This window comes from Thalassophryne amazonica, chromosome 11 (assembly GCF_902500255.1).
Source record: "Thalassophryne amazonica chromosome 11, fThaAma1.1, whole genome shotgun sequence".
Classification (NCBI taxonomy): Eukaryota; Metazoa; Chordata; class Actinopteri; order Batrachoidiformes; family Batrachoididae; genus Thalassophryne; species Thalassophryne amazonica.
In genome coordinates this window covers 17,394,782-17,419,451 of record NC_047113.1, presented here as the reverse complement: position 1 = coordinate 17,419,451, position 24,670 = coordinate 17,394,782, and the positions used below count along the sequence as shown (strand labels likewise).

General features: G+C 42.2%; 1 protein-coding gene across 2 annotated transcripts in view; it reads left to right on the top strand.

Moving 5' to 3' along the window:
* afap1l1a (actin filament associated protein 1-like 1a) overlaps positions 1-24,670 on the top strand; it is a 118,296-nt gene that overhangs the window by 73,709 nt on the left and 19,917 nt on the right. For both annotated transcript variants that reach the window (XM_034181228.1, XM_034181227.1), the window contains exons 3-16: positions 1,371-1,454; positions 5,829-5,908; positions 7,924-8,059; positions 8,372-8,467; positions 8,552-8,766; positions 8,847-9,026; positions 10,658-10,741; positions 12,962-13,037; positions 13,163-13,282; positions 13,363-13,574; positions 13,657-13,802; positions 13,914-13,971; positions 14,445-14,559; positions 19,530-19,697. In XM_034181228.1, the coding sequence (XP_034037119.1) occupies positions 1,371-1,454; positions 5,829-5,908; positions 7,924-8,059; positions 8,372-8,467; positions 8,552-8,766; positions 8,847-9,026; positions 10,658-10,741; positions 12,962-13,037; positions 13,163-13,282; positions 13,363-13,574; positions 13,657-13,802; positions 13,914-13,971; positions 14,445-14,559; positions 19,530-19,697 (1,770 nt within the window). The remainder of the gene's footprint in view (positions 1-1,370; positions 1,455-5,828; positions 5,909-7,923; positions 8,060-8,371; positions 8,468-8,551; positions 8,767-8,846; positions 9,027-10,657; positions 10,742-12,961; positions 13,038-13,162; positions 13,283-13,362; positions 13,575-13,656; positions 13,803-13,913; positions 13,972-14,444; positions 14,560-19,529; positions 19,698-24,670) is intronic.

The following is a 24,670-nucleotide window of genomic DNA, read 5'->3' as shown; positions in this document are numbered from 1 at the left end:
CAGGTCTGGACTGCAGGCAGGTCAATCTAGTACCAGCACTCTTTTACTATGAAGCCAAGCTGTTGTAACACGTGTAGAATGTTGCTTGGCATTGTCTTGCTGAAATAGGCAGGGATGTCCCTGAAAAAGACTGCTTGGATTGCAGCATGTCTTGCTCCAAAACATGGATGTACCTTTCAGCATTGATGGTGCCATCACAGATGTGCAAGTTGCCCATGCCATGGGCACTAACACACCCCCATACCATCAGAGATGCTGGCTTTTGAACTTTGCACTGATAACAATCTGGATGGTCTTTTCCTCTTTTGTCCGGAGGACCCGACATCCATGATTTCCAAAAACAATTTGAAATGTGGACTCATCAGACCACCGCACACTTTTCCACTTTGCGTCTGTCCATTTCAAATGAGCTCGGGCCCAGAGAAAATATAGCGTAAATATATATTGCTATTGTAAATATAGCGACGAACTGTGCTAACTGACAATGGTTTTCTGAAGTGTTCCTGAGCCCACGCGTTAAGATCCTTTACACAATGATGTTGGTTTTTAATGCAGTGCCACCTGAAGGATCATGGTCACGGGCATTCAGTGCTGGTTTTCAGCCTTGCCGCTTATGTGTAGAAAGTTCTCCAGATTCTCTTAATCTTCTGATGAAATTATGGACTGTAGATGATGGAATCCCTAAATTCCTTGCAATTGAATGTTGAGAAACATTGTTCTTAAACTGTTGGACTATTTTTTCATGCAGTTGTTCACAAAGTGGTGATCCTCATCCGTATTTGCTTGTGAACGGCTGAGTCTTTTGGGGTTGATCCTTTTATACCCAGTCATGACACTCGCAACTAGTGTTGTCAGTTCCCAAATGCTTATTGAGTTTTTAGAAGGAAAAGTGATGTAACATACCACTGTCCCAGCTTTTTTGAAATGTGTTGCAGGCATCCATTTCAAAATGAGTAAATATTTGCACAAAAACAATAAAGTTTATCAGTTTGAACATTAAATATCTTGTCTTTGTGGTGTATTCAATTGAATATAGCTTGAAGAGGATTTGCAAATCATTGTATTCTGTTTTTATTTATATTTCACACAATGTCCCAACTTCACTGGAATTGGAGTTGTACTAAAGAGTCATAAGGAAGAACTCAGAAATTACTACTGTAACAAAGAACACAAACTTAACCAAAAGCGGCATCACTGAGAACACCCCATTAGATACTAAAAAAAGAGGGGACATGATGTTTCATTTGTGTTCCACTTTAATATGCAATGATGGAAAGCTCAAGTTATAAAAACTATCAATGTCCAATCAGTACAGACATGCCTGTACAAACCTTGTAGTAAATGTACATTTGCTTCTTGTCCTAATTTAGTTTCAGGAGCTGATTACATCTATGTGAACTCTGCAATCTACAGGAATGGCACCAGTTTTGTGGAATCCCTCTTTGACACATTTGGTGAGTTCAGGTTCAGACACAAATTAGTAAAACAAAAATTAAATCAAATCAAATCAATTTTATTTATATAGCGCCAAATCACAACAAACAGCCACCCCAAGGCGCTCCACACTGCAAGGCAAGGCCATACAATAATTACGGAAAAACCCCAACGGTCAAAACGACCCCCTGTGAGTAAGCACTTGGTGACAGTGGGAAGGAAAAACTCCCTTTTAACAGGAAGAAACCTCCAGCAGAACCAGGCTCAGGGAGGGGCAGTCTTCTGCTGGGACTGTTGGGGCTGAGGGAGAGAACCAGGAAAAAGACATGCTGTGGAGAGGAGCAGAGATCAATCACTAATGATTAAATGCAGAGTGGTGCATACAGAGCAAAAAGAGAAAGAAACACTCAGTGCATCATGGGAACCCCCCAGCAGTCTAAGTCTATAGCAGCATAACTAAGGGATGGTTCAGGGTCACCTGATCCAGCCCTAACTATAAGCTTTAGCAAACAGGAAAGTTTTAAGACTAATCTTAAAAGTAGAGAGGGTGTCTGTCTCCCTGATCTGAATTGGGAGCTGGTTCCACAGGAGAGGAGCCTGAATGCTGAAGGCTCTGCCCCCCATTCTACTCTTACAAACCCTAGGAACTACAAGTAAGCCTGCAGTCTGAGAGCGAAGCACTCTATTGGGGTGATATGGTACTATGAGGTCCCTAAGATAAGATGGGACCTGATTATTCAAAACCTTATAAGTAAGAAGAAGAATTTTAAATTCTATTCTAGAATTAACAGGAAGCCAATGAAGAGAGGCCAATATGGGTGAGATATGCTCTCTCCTTCTAGTCCCCGTTAGTACTCTAGCTGCAGCATTTTGAATTAACTGAAGGCTTTTCAGGGAACTTTTAGGACAACCTGATAATAATGAATTACAATAGTCCAGCCTAGAGGAAATAAATGCATTAATTAGTTTTTCAGCATCACTCTGAGACAAGACATTTCTAATTTCAGAGATATTGCGCAAATGCAAAAAAGCAGTCCTACATATTTATTTAATATGCGCATTGAATGACATATCCTGATCAAAAATGACTCCAAGATTTCTCACAGTATTGCTAGAGGTCAGGGTAATGCCATCCAGAGTAAGGATCTGGTTAGACGTTGATGTTTCTAAGATTTGTGGGGCCAAGTACAATAACTTCAGTTTTATCTGAGTTTAAAAGCAGGAAATTAGAGGTTATCCATGTCTTTATGTCTGTAAGATAATCCTGCAGTTTAGCTAATTGGTGTGTGTCCTCTGGCTTCATGGATATCATCTGTGTAACAATGAAAATTTAAGCAATGCTGTCTAATAATACTGCCTAAGGGAAACATGTATAAAGTGAATAAAATTGGTCCTAGCACAGAACCTTGTGGAACTCCATAATTAACCTTAGTCTGTGAAGAAGATTCCCCATTTACATGAACAAATTGTAATCTATTAGATAAATATGATTCAAACCACCGCAGCGCAGTGCCTTTAATACCTATGGCATGCTCTAATCTCTGTAATAAAATTTTATGGTCAACAGTATCAAAAGCAGCACTGAGGTCTAACAGAACAAACACAGAGATGAGTCCACTGTCTGAGGCCATAAGAAGATCATTTGTAACCTTCACTAATGCTGTTTCTGTACTATGATAGATTCTAAAACCTGACTGAAACTCTTCAAATAGACCATTCCTCTGCAGATGATCAGTTAGCTGTTTTACAACTACCCTTTCAAGAATTTTTGAGAGAAAAGGAAGGTTGGAGATTGGCCTATAATTAGCTAAGATAGCTGGGTCAAGTGATGGCTTTTTAAGTAATGGTTAATTACTGCCACCTTAAAAGCCTGTGGTACATAGCCAACTAATAAAGATAGATTGATCATATTTAAGATCGAAGCATTAATTAATGGTAGGGCTTCCTTGAGCAGCCTGGTAGGAATGGGGTCTAATAGACATGTTGATGGTTTGGAGGAAGTAACTAATGAAAATAACTCAGACAGAACAATCGGAGAGAAAGAGTCTAACCAAATACCGGCATCACTGAAAGCAGCCAAAGATAACGATATGTCCTTGGGATGGTTATGAGTAATTTTTTCTCTAATAGTTAAAATTTTATTAGCAAAGTCATGAAGTCATTACTAGTTAAAGTTAAAGGAATACTCGGCTCAATAGAGCTCTGACTCTTTGTCAGCCTGGCTACAGTGCTGAAAAGAAACCTGGGGTTGTTCTTATTTTCTTCAATTAGTGATGAGTAGTAAGATGTCCTAGCTTTACGGAGGGCTTTTTTATAGAGCAACAGACTCTTTTTCCAGGCTAAGTAAAGATCTTCTAAATTAGTGAGACGCCATTTCCTCTCCAACTTACGGGTTATCTGCTTTAAGTTGCGAGTTTGTGAGTTATACCACGGAGTCAGGCACTTCTGATTTAAGGCTCTCTTTTTCAGAGGAGCTACAGCATCCAAAGTTGTCTTTAATGAGGATGTAAAACTATTGACGAGATACTCTATCTCACTCACAGAGTTTAGGTAGCTACTCTGCACTGTGTTGGTATATGGCATTAGAGAACATAAAGAAGGAATCATATCCTTAAACCTAGTTACAGCGCTTTCTGAAAGACTTCTAGTGTAATGAAACTTATTCCCCACTGCTGGGTAGTCCATCAGAGTAAATGTAAATGTTATTAAGAAATGATCAGACAGAAGGGAGTTTTCAGGGAATACTGTTAAGTCTTCAATTTCCATACCATAAGTCAGAACAAGATCTAAGATATGATTAAAGTGGTGGGTGGACTCATTTACATTTTGAGCAAAGCCAACTGAGTCTAATAATAGATTAAATGCAGTGTTGAGGCTGTCATTCTCAGCATCTGTGTGGATGTTAAAATCGCCCACTATAATTATCTTATCTGAGCTAAGCACTAAGTCAGACAAAGGGTCTGAAAATTCACAGAGAAACTCACAGTAACGACTAGGTGGACGATAGATAATAACAAATAAAACTGTTTTTTGGGACTTCCAATTTGGATGGACAAGACTAAGAGTCAAGCTTTCAAATGAATTAAAGCTCTGTCTGTGTTTTGGATTAATTAATAAACTGGAATGGAAGATTGCTGCTAATCCTCCGCCTCGGCCCGTGCTACGAGCGTTCTGGCAGTTAGTGTGACTCGGGGGTTTTGACTCATTTAAACTAACATATTCATTCTGCTGTAACCAGGTTTCTGTAAGGCAGAATAAATCAATATGTTGATCAATTATTATATCATTTACTAACAGGGACTTAGAAGAGAGAGACCTAATGTTTAATAGACCACATTTAACTGTTTTAGTCTGTGGTGCAGTTGAAGGTGCTATATTATTTTTTCTTTTTGAATTTTTATGCTTAATAGATTTTACTGGTTATTGGTGGTCTGGGAGCAGGCACCGTCTCTACAGGGATGGGGTAATGAGGGGATGGCAGGGGGAGAGAAGCTGCAGAGAGGTGTGTAAGACTACAACTCTGCTTCCTGGTCCCAACCCTGGATAGTCACGGTTTGGAGGATTTAAGAAAATTGGCCAGATTTCTAGAAATGAGAGCTGCTCCATCCAAAGTGGGATGGATGCCGTCTCTCCTAACAAGACCAGGTTTTCCCCAGAAGCTTTGCCAATTATCTATGAAGCCCACCTCATTTTTTGGACACCACTCAGACAGCCAGCAATTCAAGGAGAACATGCGGCTAAACATGTCACTCCCGGTCCGATTGGGGAGGGGCCCAGAGAAAACTATAGAGTCCGACATTGTTTTTGCAAAATTACACACCGATTCAATGTTAATTTTAGTAACCTCCGATTGGCGTAAGCGGGTGTCATTACTGACGACGTGAATTACAGTCTTACCAAATTTACGCTTAGCCTTAGCCAGCAGTTTCAAATTTCCTTCAATGTCGCCTGCTCTGGCCCCCGGAAGACAATTGACTATGGTTGCTGGTGTCGCTAACTTCACATTTCTCAAAACAGAGTCGCCAATAACCAGAGTTTGATCCTCGGCGCATGTGTCGCCGAGTGGGGAAAAACGGTTAGAAATGTGAACGGGTTGGCGGTGTACACGGGGCTTCTGTTTAGGGCTACGCTTCCTCCTCACAGTCACCCAGTCGGCCTGCTTTCCCGGCTGCTCGGGATCTGCTGGAAGGGAACTAAGGGCGGCTAAGCTACCTTGGTCCGCACCGACTACAGGGGCCTGGCTAGCTGTAGAATTTTCCACGGTGCGGAGCCGAGTCTCCAGTTTGCCCAGCCTTGCCGCCAAAGCTACGAATTTACGAAAAGTAACCAATAAATAACTACATGGACCAATTTGTTATGTATAAATGGTGTACGAGTTTTATTGTCATTTGTAGACTGCAAGCTTGGAGAGCTGAAGGATGCTACAGAGAATCTGGATCAAGACAAAGCCACAGAAATGGACACTTTAAAACAGGTACACTGACAGATTGACTGAACATAGAGTTAATGCCCTAGGGGCAGTCTTCCACTGCTGATTTTTGATATCTGATTTTCTACGTTTTTGGTGCATAATAAAATAAAAAAAAATTGTACACCCATTCAGGACCTGAACGGCTTTAATTGGAGGTAAAGCATGATAACAGACTGCAGACAATTACTTTTGTACTCACAGGGAAATCTGTCTAAGTCCCACATGAGTATGGCTTTGGTGTGTGTCCTCCTACTGAAACTGTGTTACTCTGTGGATCTGGACATGTCAACTGGACACCATGTACTGTGTTTGGACGGACATGGACAAACAACTGCCCACTGTGACATGCGTGTGTCTGTTTGCTGTTCTCAACTGGACATAAATAAAAACATATGTCACTGTGGCAACGTGCTGCAGCGAGCACTTGCACATGGACAGGCTGCTCCCAGTTTGAAACGGACCGTCAGAGCAGAACACGCAGCAGGCGATCTCACTGTCACGTCACCCAGGTGAGCTCTGTTCCACATGACCTGGTGTCCTGCGGCGCATTGTCCACAAGACACGCGCGCATGGCCGGTTGGAGATGCAGCAGCAGATGTGGACATGAATGAGACAAGTGAACTGCTTCTCATTCATGTCATTTCATGACTGTATGTCTGTGACCATGGGTCATTTACAGAGGAACTGAAGGGATCGTATTTGTATTGCTCGCTTGATAAATGCGGTGTTTTTATATGGTGTGTAGCTCAGTGGTAAAGTCTCTGACTGGGAATCAGAGCTTTTGAAAGGCGTGAGTTTGCATCCAGTGGGTGGTGTGTTTTTCTCTGTTTTTTTCTTTTTATTTTTTTATTTTGGTTCCACAAGTACCGTCTGGTTTTCTTCCACATAAACGGTGCCATGTGCTGCACTCTCACAACGGATTCATACATGCCTGCCCATAGGTACGATGTTTATGTGCTGATTTCGAACTGTTACGTGCTGTTTCACCGTTTTCGTCCAAACTTTGCACTATGTGTGAAGGGGCCATAAGAAATGGAAAACGACCCTAATGTGGGCTTTTTTTTTCATAAATCATTTATAATGTTGGATTTCAGTTATACAGTGAATATTTAATAGTTGCTCAGAAGTCATTTAAATATGCACAAGTCCTTGAAAGGGAGCTGGAGAATGCATCTTCTTTCCCCCCAGTATTCAGTGTCCAAATCCAGTTAGCAAGGAATAATCTCTGTGAACTAGATCTTGCTAAAAGTCTCCACTGGATGACCTCATGAGCTAAACAGTAAAATCACCTGGTATCTAGTGGGTACCTTGGAGTCTTTTGTAGAATGTATCAAAATATTGTGTGCCGAGCTTACATCATTTAGTGTTGATGAGCCATTATATGATTTTGCACTGACTGACCCATCAGGTCAGGTCTGGGAGCATGTGGTGGTGACATACACCACACCATGGAACCACCCCGGGTCCAGTAGGGAAAACACCCAGGCAGACAACTGGTCTATCTCCACCTCCTGAAAGTTCTCAGGGAACACCAGGTACTGACTCTGTGACCTAATTAATATGCAAGTCAGGTCACAGTTGCTATGGTGATCATGCCCCCTACTGGGACAATCTACTTGCCAAGAATGGTTAGTTTTGGCCCAAGACTTGGAGATATAGTGGAAAATGTTAAGAAATGAAGATGCGTGGAAGTCCGGTGCTGTCGGCTTTATCACTGCTGAAACTTTGTTCAGGCAGGCGGGGGATAATTAAACGGCAGAGGAAAAAGAGAGGGAAAGGGGGATATTTAGCGGGATTTTCCCATGCACACATAACACTCTCTCTTTGAGCTGTTGAAAGAGTCATGGTTTAGGGAGTCACTCATGCTCAGAGATTCAGTGTTGAATATTTATAGCTTTCATGTCATCTGTTATACTTTATATTGCACATAGTTGTGAATATAATTTGTAGCCAAAAAAAGTCCTTCTCAGTTAAGGAATAAAATTTTAATTTAGTTTTTTCTGTGTCTCCTTTTTCAGAACAGTGCAGAATTCCCAGCCCCACGCTCAGCCGATTCTCCTCCCCCTCTGCCCACAACACCTCCTCCAGAGGAGTACTACGAGGAGGCAGTGCCCCTCAGTCCTGGAAAGATGCCGGAGTACATCATCACGCGAGGTCAGCATTTTCCCCCTTCACTTGATTCAATAACCTTTGTGTCATTTTGTTGTAAAAACGACTATATTCTTGAAGGTGTCACTAGTGAAGCATTTGAGTGGTATAGAAACACTCATATTGCATGTTTCACAATAATTACAAGGTAGGAGTAGCTTTCAATTACATGTTAGCATTTAGGGACTAATTAGGATGGTTTTGTGTGTGTGTGTGTGTGTGTGTGTGTGTGTGTGTGTGTGTGTGTGTGTGTGTGTGTGTGTGTGTGTGTGTGTGTGTGTGTGTGTGTGTGTGTGTGTGTGTGTGTTCCATTTCTAGTCAGGTCCAGCCCTCCAAACTCCATTGAGGATGGCTACAAAGATGCAGAAAATAACTACCCCACCACCTGCTTAAACTCGCATCGCAAAAACTCCTGTAAGCAAAGAACACATTTACGCACAAATTAATATAATTGGGAGCATGAAAGGAGAAGGATTCATTTTCTTACTGCTCTCCCAGATAATGACTCTGACGCTCTGAGCAGCTCCTACGAGTCCTACGAGGAGGACGAGGAAGAGAGAAGCCCTGGTGTCCAACTCACACACCAGTGGCCGTCGGATGAGAGCTCCATGCCTCCCGTCAGGGACTGTCACATCTGCGCCTTCCTTCTGCGCAAGAAACGCTTTGGCCAATGGGCGAAACAGCTGACGGTCATACGGGAGAACAGACTACAGGTCGGAATGTGTACTTTGAGGTCTTCACTAAGGCAAGCATCTATGAAGTCTACTTAAACTGGATGTCCTCGTGTCTGCAGTGCTATAAGAGTTCTAAGGACACATGTCCTTATGTGGACTGGCTGCTGCCCCAGTGCACTGTCGTCTACTCTCCTAAAGACAGCAAGAGGAAGCACCATGAACTCCGGTTCACTTTACCCAATGGAGATGCCCTGGTTCTGGCGGTACAAAGCCAAGAGCAGGCCCATAGATGGATGAGGGTATGTGTGCAACTCACCAAATTAAAAAGAACATATTATGAGGCTGAACTGAACTGGGTACCCAATCATATGCCTTCTCCAAGTCTACAAAACACATGTAGACTAGATGGGCATATTCCCAGGCCCCCTCCAGGATACTTGTGATAGTGAAAAGCTGGTCAGTTGTTCCATGGCCATGACGAAACCCGCATTGTTCCTCTTCATTCTGAGGTTTGACGATCAGCTGAACCCTCCTCTCCAGTACTCTGGAGTAGACTTTACCAGGGAGGCTGATTCCCAATGGATTCCCCCACCGGAACCCCATGCAGGACTCCCGCCAGGGACTCCAAGAAGGCTGAATACGCCGAACTGCTCTTTGGTGCACATGGAGGTCTTCCAAGCATGTCCAACTGGGAGGAAGCCATGGGGAAAACCCAGGACAAGTTAGAGGGATTACATCTTCCTATTAATGGCCCACCCTTTGGTAATGCCTAGAGATTTCTCAGGAGGAGTTAGAGGACTCAAAGATAGGGAAGCGTGGGATGAGCTGCATAGTCTGCTCTTCACCGTGACCCTGACCTGGACCCAGATAGGTGGCAGGAAATCCCATGTACACATCTGCTCCATCCTTCATACCACCTGAGATATACAAGTACTAGCAACTGTGGTGAGAAGCATAACAGCCAATATAAGGGCAAATATGAGACAAAATATACAACAGAATGGGAAAGTAAAACTGGAATTCAGGAATAGATAGAATGTGTGTCTTGGGATGGTGCCAGAAATTCTGTCTGTATTGAAAATGAGTGATCCTAACTTGAAACACTTTTAAAACACCTATATTTTGAATATTGTTCTGGAGCCCATATAAAAAAGACTATTTGCTGTGCTGCCGCCACATGAACACTGGCACCTGCTGGACAATTCTGGAATGTCAATAAATATGAATTCATGAATTTTATATTTTTAAGGCTCCAGTCAGAACGGGGTCTGTAAGTACGCGAACACAAAGGTCAGGTCATGGCTCTGAGCATGCTCTGGTACCACAGGTTACTGCATCCACCACACTATGGAACACCTTAACTGGATGGCAGCCATCCAGTTAAGGTGGTTCGATAGTTATAATCATAGTCATGGATGGAAGCCATCCCCACCTCTCAAAAGTCACCATTTATCTTCCACAGCCAGGTGAAACATGGCTGTCCCCTCAGCCTTCTCCATCCACTGGGGTCCTCAACACTCATGTATTTAAGCATTTGGTCAAAAATATGACCTTGGTCCATGACCTTCATTTTTAAATAATTTTTCTCACAATCAAACAGCTTTATTCTTTTTAAGACCATCGGTCATTCTATCAACTTTGCGCCATATTAGATCAAAACTGCCTAATGTACAAAATTGCATCTTATAACAGCAAAATTGCATGAAATTGATGCAGAATGCACCAGTGCAACATAATTTGATGACATTTTCTCCACTACCACGCCCACTATCATTTGAGGCACTGCAGAATTGTCACTCATTGCTACTTTCTAAAGTGTCTGAAGGCTTGGTGTGTAGGCCTGAAAAGCACATTGATAGTCAGACAAATTGCACACTGACAGTGTGGACAGTACTTGTTTCCACTGCTGACACATATAATCTCTCCACAGGTTGTGAGGGAGGTGAGCGGCCAGAGCACGGGGCCTGAAGAACCTGGGTCTCCACTTATTCCGAGAAAAACTGAACTTGACAAGGTAGGTCTGAATAAAAGGATGTTTGTGTCAGCACGTCCTTCACTTCGTGATTTATCCACACCGCTGAGGTGCGGGAATGTCAGTGGCATGTTGCAATTTTGTTGTCATCATCAATTTTCCTAAACAATAGTTTGGCATGCCATTGAACGCAGCGATGCCTGTTTTTGCACTGCACAACAAAGAGGAGACATGTGAGTGTAATTGGGTGCTAAGACAGCAATGATAGGGTGCTATCACTGATTAAGTCAGTGCTGGAAGAGGTGCACGCTGTTTAAAGTTTGACAACGTGTCAGAACATTAAAACAAGTACAAAAATGAAAGCAGAGTCGTGTTAGAGGTTGTTGGACAGCTTCCGGAGAGATACAATGCAGGAAACAAGCAGACAGTTCAAAACCAGTGGAAAAATGATTCCCTGTGCTGTTAATAGCAAAAATGTAATTGAGCGGGTGAGTGAGTGAGTCCGTTCCAGCCAGCTTATCATCTTGGCTCTCACAAAATTATAAGAACATATCACGGAGACACACCCAATTGCTTCTGGTGAACTTTGATTCATAACATCCATCAAAAGAACAACTTGTTTTGCATATGTAATGTTTCATAGGTGTACCGCCACCTGCTGGATGGTTAGTAAAACACCTGCTTTCACAAGCATCAGTTAACAAGTGAAGGACAGTTAGGTGATGCTGGACAAATTGAGGAAAATTACAAACAGTTGTGGTTTTTTTGTTTGTTTTTATTTATTTATTTATTTTTGCTTACTGACCATGCTGTGTGCTCATTGCTGCACTGTGCTCATTTAGGAACCTAGTAACTGAAGGGAGAAATACAATATTTAGGCATATTCTCAAAGATATATGGGTGATTCTTTAACTACGGGCACTATTGGCCTTGTAAATGTAATTTCCACCACACCATTGCCTTACAATATAAAGCGTTTGGGGCAACTGTTTGTTGTGATTTGTGCTATATACATGTGCTCTGATGTCACTGTTTATCTCCATAGAAACTACCCAAACAATCTTTCATACAAACTGTTTAAAGGGACATTACAGTGTTGTGGTGGAAATTACGGCAATAGTGTGGGACAACTACATTTTGTTTAAAAAAAATCACAACAGTTGTATGACATTGAATACCCCAATTATGTTTTGATTATTTTACTGATATTTTATTCAGAGATATTTTAAAACATTAGAAAAAACGTTTCTTTACCATTCATTTTTATCATTGAAGATCAAAAGTCTGGGTGTGGTACAAGCACAATACAGCAATATTTGCATATAATGATGCTGAAAAAAGGTGAAAAAGTCATCATAGACTACTAGAACAAATTTCTTAACACACGTTCATTGTAAAGATAACTATAAAAGTGTGAAATTTCCCCTTTTTTCTGTTTTTCATACAGTATGATCAAAGGACATAATAAGTGCCCGTAGTCTAAGAATCACCCATATACAACAGGACAGGAAACAGGAATTAAATAATAGATAGAACGTGTGACTGGCGATTGTGCCAAAATCTTCCATTGGTTTTACAAATTAGTCAAAACAAGAATGAATGAACTGGGATTGAAATGTTTTTCAAAATGAATATTCAAAGGCTACAATTAGCACGGAGTCTGTATGTGCACTAGCAAATACATACACATTGCTTGTTTGATTAAATAGCTGAAATAAAATACAAATGTGGAATGCGTACGAAGCCCTCAGTATCATCAATAATGTTACTGTTTGTGTGTGCATCAGGGATTTTCTCCACCCTCTGATTTCCTGAAGGAAAAAAGGAAAAGTCCAACCTGGGGGACGGGGAAGTGGGGTGATCATATCTTTGTCCGTTTGCTGGATTGTCAACAGGAGTACTGACAAAATAATGAAGAGATTTTCTCCACAACATTTTGTGTGAATCTACAAAATAGTGTTTCCCCAGAATGTTTTCGAAAAAAAAAAAAGTCAAAATGACACTGTTTCTTATAGGCTGAAATGGTAAAAAATGGTCACTGTCATCGGGTTTTCTTTCATTTTTATCATGTTTAAACTAACCATACACAGAACACTGCTATCAGGAAGAAAAATCTAATCTAAATTTAAAATAGAGATATTTCATCAAAATCACTTAATTCAACGTGTCTCATTTGAAAAATTTGCCAAAAATAAAAGTAAATATTCTAGGTTCCTCTGTACACCTAGAGCGTATGCGTAATGAATGAATCTGTGTCCACAGAGGTTATCTGCTGAGAAGAACATGTCAGATTCAGACAGCGTTGGTATTTCAACAGGTGACAACTGCAGGGAGAATGGTGAGAGACACATCCTGGGACGTCTGCAACAGTTGTGATGATTGTATAATGCTTTTCGAGTGTATTTGCCATTTGTCTAAGATAAAGTCCAAAGTAAACACGATGCACGTCTGTGTTTGGTGCAGGGAAGGTGAAGCGCGGGGCTTTTGCTGCAGGCCGAAAAATCACACGTATAATCAGCTTCTCCAAGAAGAAGCCCCCTCGTCCAGGAGACCCGCGAGCAGCCCACAGTGACCCGCGGGAAGGTCAGACCCTAACCTCCTAACACCACATCCTTGTTTTTAACCCACTGCTGTGCCTTAATTGTCCTATACTCGTCTTTCAGGCTACTTATCAGTCCTGGTGAACCAGACGTGGCGGGAGCAGTGGTGCTGCGTGTGCAGAGGCTCCCTGCACTTCTACCACGACAGAGGAGACTCACGGATCTCCCTGCCTTCCCTTCTTCTCCACGGGTGCGAGGTGGTCCCAGGAATAGGGCCCAAGCACCCTTTTGCCTTTCGCATCCTACGGGCCAGCACAGAGGTGGCTGCTTTGGAGGTACAGTCCTGTCTGAGTTTCCCTCCCAATTTCTAATATTTCACACTCATGAGTACATCTGAAGTGTCTGAATTCTTTACAGGCAGGAAGCTCAGAGGAGCTGGGCAGGTGGCTTGGAGTCCTCTTAGCCGAGACAGGTTCCTCTACAGATCCAGAGTCACTGCATTACGACTACGTTGATGTAGAGACCATTGCTAATATCCGCGATGCTGCCCGCCATTCCTTCCTGTGAGTGAGACGGGGCGGGGGCGGGGGCAGGGGCAGGGGAGGGATATTTGGATGAGGTTGACAACCTGAGCCGTGATGTCTCATGTAGCGCTCGTTCCTGTCTCACTGCAGGTGGGCCACGTCCACAGACTGCAGAGCGTATGATGAGGTTCCTAATGAGGAAATGCAGGTAGGATGACGTCAACATCCGTCACGTTCATAAAAGTCTTGTTTTAACGTTTTACTTTGAAGTGCTGAGAATCAAAGTCTTTGTGTGCATGCAGCTGTTGGGGAGATCGTCAGTGTCTGAAAGCGACACTGCCGATCACTCAACCAGACAGACAGCGCTCTGTTACACGCCTATCAATGTCAGCTCTTTCCTTGGCCCGAGGAAACGCGATGCATGGGAAAAAATAAAGACTGGCGACAGAAAGCCATGAGGTCATGGCGCTTTTACAGCATGTAAACTGTTTCCTTACCCAGCTTTTAAAACAGAGTTCTCACCACCAAACGCCATAAACATACACCTCAGTGGCCTGGAGCCAATATATCATAACATTACGTTTATGGTTAGCTTAAGCGTAGCCCCCCTCCCCCAATGGTCCTCTGTGATTATTGTTTCTTTGTATCACCCCACATCCCCTCTGTCTCTGTCTCCTCCAGCCAAAGGAGAACCACAGGCAGCATTCTGGGATTCAGGGAAAGCGCCGCTCCAGCATATCCAGCAGTGATTTGGAAAAGACAAAGCCGGTGATCTCCTTGAAGCGTTCAGGCTCCAGTAAGCAATTTTGTTTTGTTTTCTAAAGCAACATTGCTGCGCACAGTTGTTGCTGCGTACAGGCCATTGGCCTGCTTTCTCTGTAGGGTTTTGTGTTCTGTTCAATGTTGGGACTGGGCATCTGTGTTCTGTATTTCATGCCGCTATGGCTGCTTTGCTATATGACTGTGGCCATGTGGCACTGATGCAACTGCTCACATCACATTTTATCTTTCACACTGTCCACATACATTGAAAGTTTTCCCACATACACCTATAGGTAGACTCATGTAACTGATGTCTTCTCGTTGTACCCATGAACCCATGTACAATTGCCTATTTGTATGATTACTGTTCTCACCATGACCAAATCCTCTATTAAGCACAGTTTGTTGTTTGTTTTCTCTCCATAGTCCTAATTAGTGTCGTTGTAGATCTGGGGTGGATCTGAAGACACATACGATGTCACTCTGTAGGGTGTCTAAATACTCAGTATGCATTTAGTCATAGCCGAGCAGTACCCAGATGATTTACTACATCCATAGTGCTCAAAGAAACTATAGTACCCGATCCCTGTTGCAGCTGGAGCCTCTCCAATGAAAATTCAAAGAAGACAGTGGACATACATGAATGTCGTAGTAGCATCCTGGAGGCTGTGACACAGTACAAATATACATAAGGAGCCATTTTTAAAAAGTATGCCTTTGCAAAATATTTTCACAGCGTATGTAGATTTGCACATATGCACCTGTAAACGTCTGGGTCAAAAGTCACGTATAATATGTCCAAATTGTGTCCCCACTACTCGCTTGCTTACTTCTATTCTGCACTACGAAACAGTAACTGTTAGGTAGTCTTTGTCAGTGTTATTGTCATCATCACTGTCAGAAAATGTGAAAATATGAAAAACTTTAAACTAGCTGTGATTCAGTGATACCAGAGTTTCCCCAATCCTGGTCCTTGGGACCCAAAGAATTGCACTTTTTGCATTTGTCCCTGATTAACTCAGACCAGATCAGCTAACACACCTGATATGGCTCATTATGTGCAGTTAGACAAGGTAGTAATAGAAAATTACACACCTCTCTGCAGCTTCTCTCCCCCTGCCATCCCCCCATTACCCCATCCCCGTAGAGACGGTGCCTGCTCCCAGACCACCAATAACCAGCAAAAATCTATTTAAGCATAAAAATGCAAAAAGAAAAAATAATATAGCACCTTCAACTGCACCACAGACTAAAACAGTTAAATGTGGTCTATTAAACATTAGGTCTCTCTCTTCTAAGTCCCTGTTAGTAAATGATATAATAATTGATCAACATATTGATTTATTCTGCCTAACAGAAACCTGGTTACAGCAGGATGAATATGTTAGTTTAAATGAGTCAACACCCCCGAGTCACACTAACTGTCAGAATGCTCGTAGCACGGGCCGAGGCGGAGGATTAGCAGCAATCTTTCATTCCAGCTTATTAATTAATCAAAAACCCAGAGAGAGCTTTAATTCATTTGAAAGCTTGACTCTTACTCTTGTCCATCCAAATTGGAAGTCCCAAAAATCAGTTTTATTTGTTGTTATCTATCGTCCTCCTGGTCGTTACTGTGAGTTTCTCTGTGAATTTTCAGACCTTTTGTCTGACTTAGTGCTTAGCTCAGATAAGATAATTACAGTGGGCGATTTTAACATCCACACAGATGCTGAGAATGACAGCCTCAAAACTGCATTTAATCTATTATTAGACTCAATTGGCTTTGCTCAAAATGTAAATGAGTCCACCCACCACTTTAATCATATCTTAGATCTTGTTCTGACTTATGGTATGGAAATTGAAGACTTAACAGTATTCCCTGAAAACTCCCTTCTGTCTAATCATTTCTTAATAACATTTACATTTACTCTGATGGACTACCCAGCAGTGGGGAATAAGTTTCATTACACTAGAAGTCTTTCAGAAAGCGCTGTAACTAGGTTTAAGGATATGATTCCTTCTTTATGTTCTCTAATGCCATATACCAACACAGTGCAGAGTAGCTACCTAAACACTGTAAGTGAGATAGAGTATCTCGTCAATAGTTTTACATCCTCATTGAAGACAACTTTGGATGCTGTAGCTCCTCTGAAAAAGAGAGCTTTATATCAGAAGTGCCTGACTCTGTGGTATAACTCACAAACTCGCAGCTTAAAGCAGATAACCCGTACGTTGGACAGGAAATGGCGTCTCACTAATTTATAAGATCTTCACTTAGCCTGGAAAAAGAGTCTGTTGCTCTATAAAAAAGCCCTCCGTAAAGCTAGGACATCTTACTACTCATCACTAATTGAAGAAAATAAGAACAACCCCAGGTTTCTTTTCAGCAGTGTAGCCAGACTGACAAAGAGTCAGATCTCTATTGAGCCGAGTATTCCTTTAACTTTAACTAGTAATGACTTCATGACTTTCTTTGCTAGTAAAATTTTAACTATTAGAGAAAAAATTACCCCAAAGACGTATCGTTATCTTTGGCTGCTTTCAGTGATGCCGGTATTTGGTTAGACTCTTTCTCTCCGATTGTTCTGAGTTATTTTCATCCAAACCATCAACATGTTTATTAGACCCCATTCCTACCAGGCTGCTCAAGGAAGCCCTACCATTATTTAATGCTTCGATCTTAAATATGATCAATCTATCTTTATTAGTTGGCTATGTACCACAGGCTTTTAAGGTGGCAGTAATTAAACCATTACTTAAAAAGCCATCACTTGACCCAGCTATCTTAGCTAATTATAGGCCAATCTCCAACCTTCCTTTTCTCTCAAAAATTCTTGAAAGGGTAGTTGTAAAACAGCTAACTGATCATCTGCAGAGGAATGGTCTATTTGAAGAGTTTCAGTCAGGTTTTAGAATTCATCATAGTACAGAAACAGCATTAGTGAAGGTTACAAATGATCTTCTTATGGCCTCAGACAGTGGACTCATCTCTGTGCTTGTTCTGTTAGACCTCAGTGCTGCTTTTGATACTGTTGACCACAAAATTTTATTACCGAGATTAGAACATGCCATAGGTATTAAAGGCACTGCGCTGCGGTGGTTTGAATCATATTTATCTAATAGATTACAATTTGTTCATGTAAATGGGGAATCTTCTTCACAGACTAAGGTTAATTATGGAGTTCCACAAGGTTCTGTGCTAGGACCAATTTTATTCACTTTATACATGCTTCCCTTAGGCAGTATTATTAGACGGCATTGCTTAAATTTTCATTGTTACGCAGATGATACCCAGCTTTATCTATCCATGAAGCCAGAGGACACACACCAATTAGCTAAACTGCAGGATTGTCTTACAGACATAAAGACATGAATGACCCCTAATTTCCTGCTTTTAAACTCAGATAAAACTGAAGTTATTGTACTTGGCCCCACAAATCTTAGAAACATGGTGTCTAACCAGATCCTTACTCTGGATGGCATTACCCTGACCTTTAGTATTACTGTGAGAAATCTTGGAGTCATTTTTGATCAGGATATGTCATTCAAAGCGCATATTAAACAAATATGTAGGACTGCTTTTTTGCATTTACGCCATATCTCTAAAATTAGAAAGGTCTTGTCTCAGAGTGATGCTGAAAAACTAATTCATGCATTTATTTCCTCTAGGCTGGACTATATTGGCCTCTCTTCATTGGCTTCCTGTTAATTCTAGAATAGATTTTAAAATTCTTCTTCTTACTTATAAGGTTTTGAATAATCAGGTCCCATCTTATCTTAGGGACCTCATAGTACCATATCACCCCAATAGAGCGCTTCGCTCTCAGACTGCAGGCTTACTTGTAGTTCCAAGGGTTTGTAAGAGTAGAATGGGAGGCAGAGCCTTCAGCTTTCAGGCTCCTCTCCTGTGGAACCAGCTCCCAATTCAGATCAGGGAGACAGACACCCTCTCTACTTTTAAGATTAGGCTTAAAACGTTCCTTTTTGCTAAAGTTTATAGTTAGGGCTGGATCAGGTGACCCTGAACCATCCCTTAGTTATGCTGCTATAGACTTAGACTGCTGGGGGATTCCCATGATGCACTGAGTGTTTCTCTTTTTGCTCTGTATGCACCACTCTGCATTTAATCATTAGTGATTGATCTCTGCTCCCCTCCACAGCATGTCTTTTTCTTGGTTCTCTCCCTCAGCCCCAACCAGTCCCAGCAGAAGACTGCCCCTCCCTGAGCCTGGTTCTGCTGGAGGTTTCTTCCTGTTAAAAGGGAGTTTTTCCTTCCCACTGTTGCCAAGTGCTTGCTCACAGGGGGTCGTTTTGACCGTTGGGGTTTTTACGTAATTATTGTATGGCCTTGCCTTACAATATAAAGCGCCTTGGGGCAACTGTTTGTTGTGATTTGGCGCTATATAAATAAAATTGATGATGATGATGATGATGAAAATATGCAGTACATTAGGTCCCGAGGACCAGAGTTAGTAATCTAATATAAACAAAGAACAAAATCATGGTAGTTCAAGGAAAAGAAGAAGCAATATTAATGTCAGTGATCGGAACATTCCTCCTTTCATCTCAACCATATCTTGGTTTTCCCGTCCTGTATGAGAAAATAATTGTATTTGGAAGGTAATGTGAGTGTGGTCGGTGCCCTCCTCTGTTTCACGGGTCTTACCTGTGATGTTCTTACACATTAAGGACTCAGCACTCTGCAGGGCTCAGAGCTTCAGGATGTAACCTGAGATTTATTGGACACTCCCATTAGATCCGCTGTCTCACCTCCTGCCCTCTCCCTCTGAACGAGTGTGTGTGTGTTCACTCTTTATTCAAATCGTATCGATGTTCTGCTCCAGTTGCATGGTTGAATTACGACGCAGGTCAAATGGTTTGTGTTACTGTTTATTTATTGTTAGAGTCACGCCCCTCGCCTCAGACAAGCAGGCAGATTGATGTGAGATACTGAGCCACGTTCCCACATCAGCCAGCAATTTTGACCATTGTGCTTTTGTTGATGATGACATCTCCACCCAGATGCCAACCAGTACGGACGGTATGGGAAAACGCGAGCAGAGGAGGACGCCAAGCGCTACCTGAAAGAGAAGGAGGAGATGGAGAGAGAAAGAGATGACATCAGAAATGCCCTGGTCACCCTCAGACAGGAGAAGAGACAGCTGAAGGAAGACTTGAAGATGGCCACAGGTAAGGAAAATACAGTAAAACAGGGAGCACGGGAATGACGGAGCTCAGCAACATAGCAAAATTGTGTGCTTGTATTAATGTGTTATGATGGAAAATGCACTTAGCGCTCATGATCTGAAGTGGACTGCACAATTTTCCTATTTTAAGGTGCAGAAATCAGGTACACTTTGCTTGTATGCACTTTGAAACAACTGAACACAACAATTCTTTGTCTTTACCACATTCTCCATTACTTTGAACAGTTGACCCCAAATATTTAAACTCATCTACTTTCACCACTTCTACTCCTTGTAACTGCACTATTCCACTGGGCTTCCTCCCATTCACACACATGTACTCAGTCTTGCTTCTACTGACTTTCATTCCCCTTCTCTCCAAAGCATATCTCCACTTCTCCAGACTAGACTCAACTTTCTCTGTACTCTCACTGCAGATCACGTCATCTGCAAACATCATAGTCCACGGGGACTCCTGTCTGATCTCATCCGTCAACCTGTCCATCACCACTGCAAACAAGAAAGGACTCAGAGCTGATCCTTGGTGTAATCCCATCTCCACCTTGAATGAGTCTGTCATTCCTACTGCACATCTCACCGCTGTCACACTATTCTTGTACATGTCCTGCACTACCCTAATATACGAGGTCTGTTAGAAAAGTATCGGACCTTTTTATTTTTTGCAAAAACCATATGGATTTGAATCACGTGTGATTGCATCAGCCAAGCTTGAACCTTCGTGCGCATGTGTGAGTTTTTTCACGCCTGTCGGTTGCATCATTCGCCTGTGAGCACACTTTGTGGGAGGAGTGGTCCAGCCTCCTCGGCGGATTTTCATTGTCAGGAAAATGGCCGAGCGACTGCTGCTTTGCTGCATCAAAATTTTTTCAGAAACTGTGAGAGACAGCGAGTTGGAAACCATTCGGAAAATTCAGATGACTTTCGGTGAAAATCTTATGGGCATCACACAGATTAAGGAGCATTACAACCTGATTAAAGAAGGCCCACAGCGGCTGAGGGCGCGCCGCGCTTCGAGCGGCCATCGACAGGCTGAAACGACCAGATCATTTCCAATGTGAAGGCTGTGTTCATCCGGGACGTCGTCTGACTACCAGAGAAATGGCAATAGAGGAGTACATAGCACTTTTTCGGCACATTACACTGTTACAGGAGATTTTGTAATGAAAGACGTGCGGCGGAATTCGCGCGTCAGGACGGAGCCGCTAATGGTGCAGAACAAAAAGCACCTCCGTGTTGGAAGTCTCACGGGACAGCCCAGCTCTTCCACCATTCGGAAGATTCAGACGGCTTTGAGTGGCTTTTCAGTTGAGTGAGTATCCGAGAAATTGTTGAAGAGCTGGGCGTGTCACAACATGTCCTGTGAGACCAACACGGAGGTGCTTTCGTTACGCGCCATTAGCGGCTCCGTGGCGAATTCCTCCGCTCCTATTTTCATGACAAAATCTCCTTTAACAGTGGAATGTGCCGGGAAAGTGCTATGTCCACCTTTTCTGCCATTTCTCTGGTAGTCAGACGATGTCCCGGATCAACATAGCATTCAGTTTGCAAATGATCTGATCATTTCAGCCTGTCGATCGCCGCTCGGAGTGCAGCGCACCCTCTGCCATTGTGCGCCTTCTTTAAACCAGCTGTACCACTCCTTAATCTGTGTGATGCCTGTACAATCAGCCCTGAAAGCCATCTGAATTTTCCGAATGGTGTCCACCTGGCTGTCTCTCACAGTTTCTGGAAAAATTTGATGCAGCGCTGCTCCAGCCGTTCAGATATTTTCCTCACAATGAAAATCCAACGAGGGGGGAGGACCAGTGCTCACTCAAAGCATGCTCACAGGCGAATGACGCAACCAACAGGCGTGAAAAAAACTCACGCATGCCCACGAAAGTTCAAGCTTGGCCGATGCAATCACAAGTGATTCAAATCCATAAGGTTATGCAAAAAATAAAAAGGTCCGATACTTTTCTAATAGACCTCGTACTTCTCTGCCACTCCAGACTTCCTCATACAATACCACAGCTCTTCTCTTGGCACCCTATCATAAGCTTTTTCTAAGTCCACAAACACACAGTGTAACTCTTTCTGGCCTTCTCTGTACTTCTCCACCAGTATTCTCAGACCAAACATTGCATCTGTAGTGCTCTTTCTTGGCATGAAACCATATTGCTGCTCACAGATCTTCACCTGTTTTCTAAGCCTAGCTTCTACTACTCTTTCCCATAACTTCATGCTATGGCTGATCAACTTTATGCCTCTGTAGTTACTGCAGCTCTGCACATCACCCTTGTTCTTGAAAATAGGAACCAGCACACTTCGTCTCCACTCCTCAGGTATCATCTCACTTTCCAAGATTTTATTAAACAATCTGGTTAGAAACTCCACTGCCATCTCTCCTAGACATTTCCATGCCTCCACTGGAATGTCATCTGGAACAACTGCCTTTCCACTCTTCATCCTCTTCATAGCAAATTCAAAAAGAAAAAATAATATAGCACCTTCAACTGCACCACAGACTAAAACAGTTAAATGTGGTCTATTAAACATTAGGTCTCTCTCTTCTAAGTCCCTGTTGGTAAATGATATAATAATTGATCAACATATTGATTTATTCTGCCTTACAGAAACCTGGTTACAGCAGGATGAATATGTTAGTTTAAATGAGTCAACACCCCCGAGTCACACTAACTGTCAGAATGCTCGTAGCACGGGCCGGGGAGGAGGATTAGCAGCAATCTTCCATTCCAGCTTATTAATTAATCAAAAACCCAGACAGAGCTTTAATTCATTTGAAAGCTTGTCTCTTAGTCTTGTCCATCCAAATTGGAAGTCCCAAAAACCAGTTTTATTTGTTATTATCTATCGTCCACCTGGTTGTTACTGTGAGTTTCTCTGTGAATTGTTATGTGTCGACGCAGATTGAGGAGCGAACCTGCGTCAGACAGGACCCAGCACTAAAAATAACCAGAAAGCGGTTCCATCAACAAAAAACAATTTATTTTTCACCTGTGCCTAAATAAATTATACAAAAAAACCCCAACCCAATGTCCTTCAAGAGGAGTGACTGCTGGCACGCTCTCCAGTGTTCATGGGGAGAGAAGTCCGGTGCTCCTGGACTCACTACCATCAAACAGACACCCCCCAGGTGGACATGACAAACTGACTCTCTGTTGAAGCACAGAAGATGTGAGGTACGTTAGCAGTTATAGCAATTTCTTTCACAAAACACATGCTATCAGCAACACATCAAGGTCTGTACTTTTTATCTTTATGCACATGAGCAGCTTCTCACAATAAGTGGAGGATCACTTATCCTGCACGCCACAGCAGTGAGAAGCAAGCCACACCATTCTCATCACAATTTCACGTATACTATGTAGCGAAACATCAAGTTACTATCTACAATTAGTCCAACAGTTAATTACCTTTACTGTGTGCTGACAGCATGTGTCCTCACCCTTCCTTGCTTCACAGGCTTAATGTGTCAAACCCAGGTGCGGTCCTCAGCGTCTCACAAACGAACATCACAAGGTCGAGTTCCCGGCAGTTCTGCTTGGTTCACACATGCCTTAAAAGCAGAACGCCATCCAATTATCCGCTACAGCTGAAAGTCTTTAGGGCTGCACATGAGCACCAGTCCCAGGTGCCTCACATGATATTGACGAGGGTGAGGATTCTTCAGCCAGCACCTTTTTTCCACAGACAAATCAGCTTCCATGCCACCTGAGGAGCAAAGAAAAGAAAACAACACCAAAACCTCCAGCCACACCCCCCAACACACAACATGAATTTTCAGACCTTTTGTCTGACTTAGTGCTTAGCTCAGATAAGATAATTATAGTGGGCGATTTTAACATCCACACAGATGCTGAAAATGACAGCCTCAACACTGCATTTAATCTATTATTAGACTCTATTGGCTTTGCTCAAAATGTAAATGAGTCCACCCACCACTTTAATCATATCTTAGATCTTGTTCTGACTTATGGTATGGAAATAGAAGACTTAACAGTATTCCCTGAAAACTCCCTTCTGTCTGATCATTTCTTAATAACATTTACATTTACTCTGATGGACTACCCAGCAGTGGGGAATAAGTTTCATTACACTAGAAGTCTTTCAGAAAGCGCTGTAACTAGGTTTAAGGATATGATTCCTTCTTTATGTTCTCTAATGCCATATACCAACACAGTGCAGAGTAGCTACCTAAACTCTGTAAGTGAGATAGAGTATCTCGTCAATAGTTTTACATCCTCATTGAAGACAACTTTGGATGCTGTAGATCCTCTGAAAAAGAGAGCTTTAAATCAGAAGTGCCTGACTCCGTGGTATAACTCACAAACTCGTAGCTTAAAGCAGATAACCCGTAAGTTGGAGAGGAAATGGCGTCTCACTAATTTAGAAGATCTTCACTTAGCCTGGAAAAAGAGTCTGTTGCTCTATAAAAAAGCCCTCCGTAAAGCTAGGACATCTTTCTACTCATCACTAATTGAAGAAAATAAGAACAACCCCAGGTTTCTTTTCAGCACTGTAGCCAGGCTGACAAAGAGTCAGAGCTCTATTGAGCTGAGTATTCCATTAACTTTAACTAGTAATGACTTCATGACTTTCTTTGCTAACAAAATTTTAACTATTAGAGAAAAAATTACTCATAACCATCCCAAAGATGTATCGTTATCTTTGGCTGCTTTCAGTGATGCCGGTATTTGGTTAGACTCTTTCTCTCCGATTGTTCTGAGTTATTTTCATTAGTTACTTCATCCAAACCATCAACATGTTTATTAGACCCCATTCCTACCAGGCTGCTCAAGGAAGCCCTACCATTATTTAATGCTTCGATCTTAAATATGATCAATCTATCTTTGTTAGTTGGCTATGTACCACAGGCTTTTAAGGTGGCAGTAATTAAACCATTACTTAAAAAGCCATCACTTGACCCAGCTATCTTAGCTAATTATAGGCCAA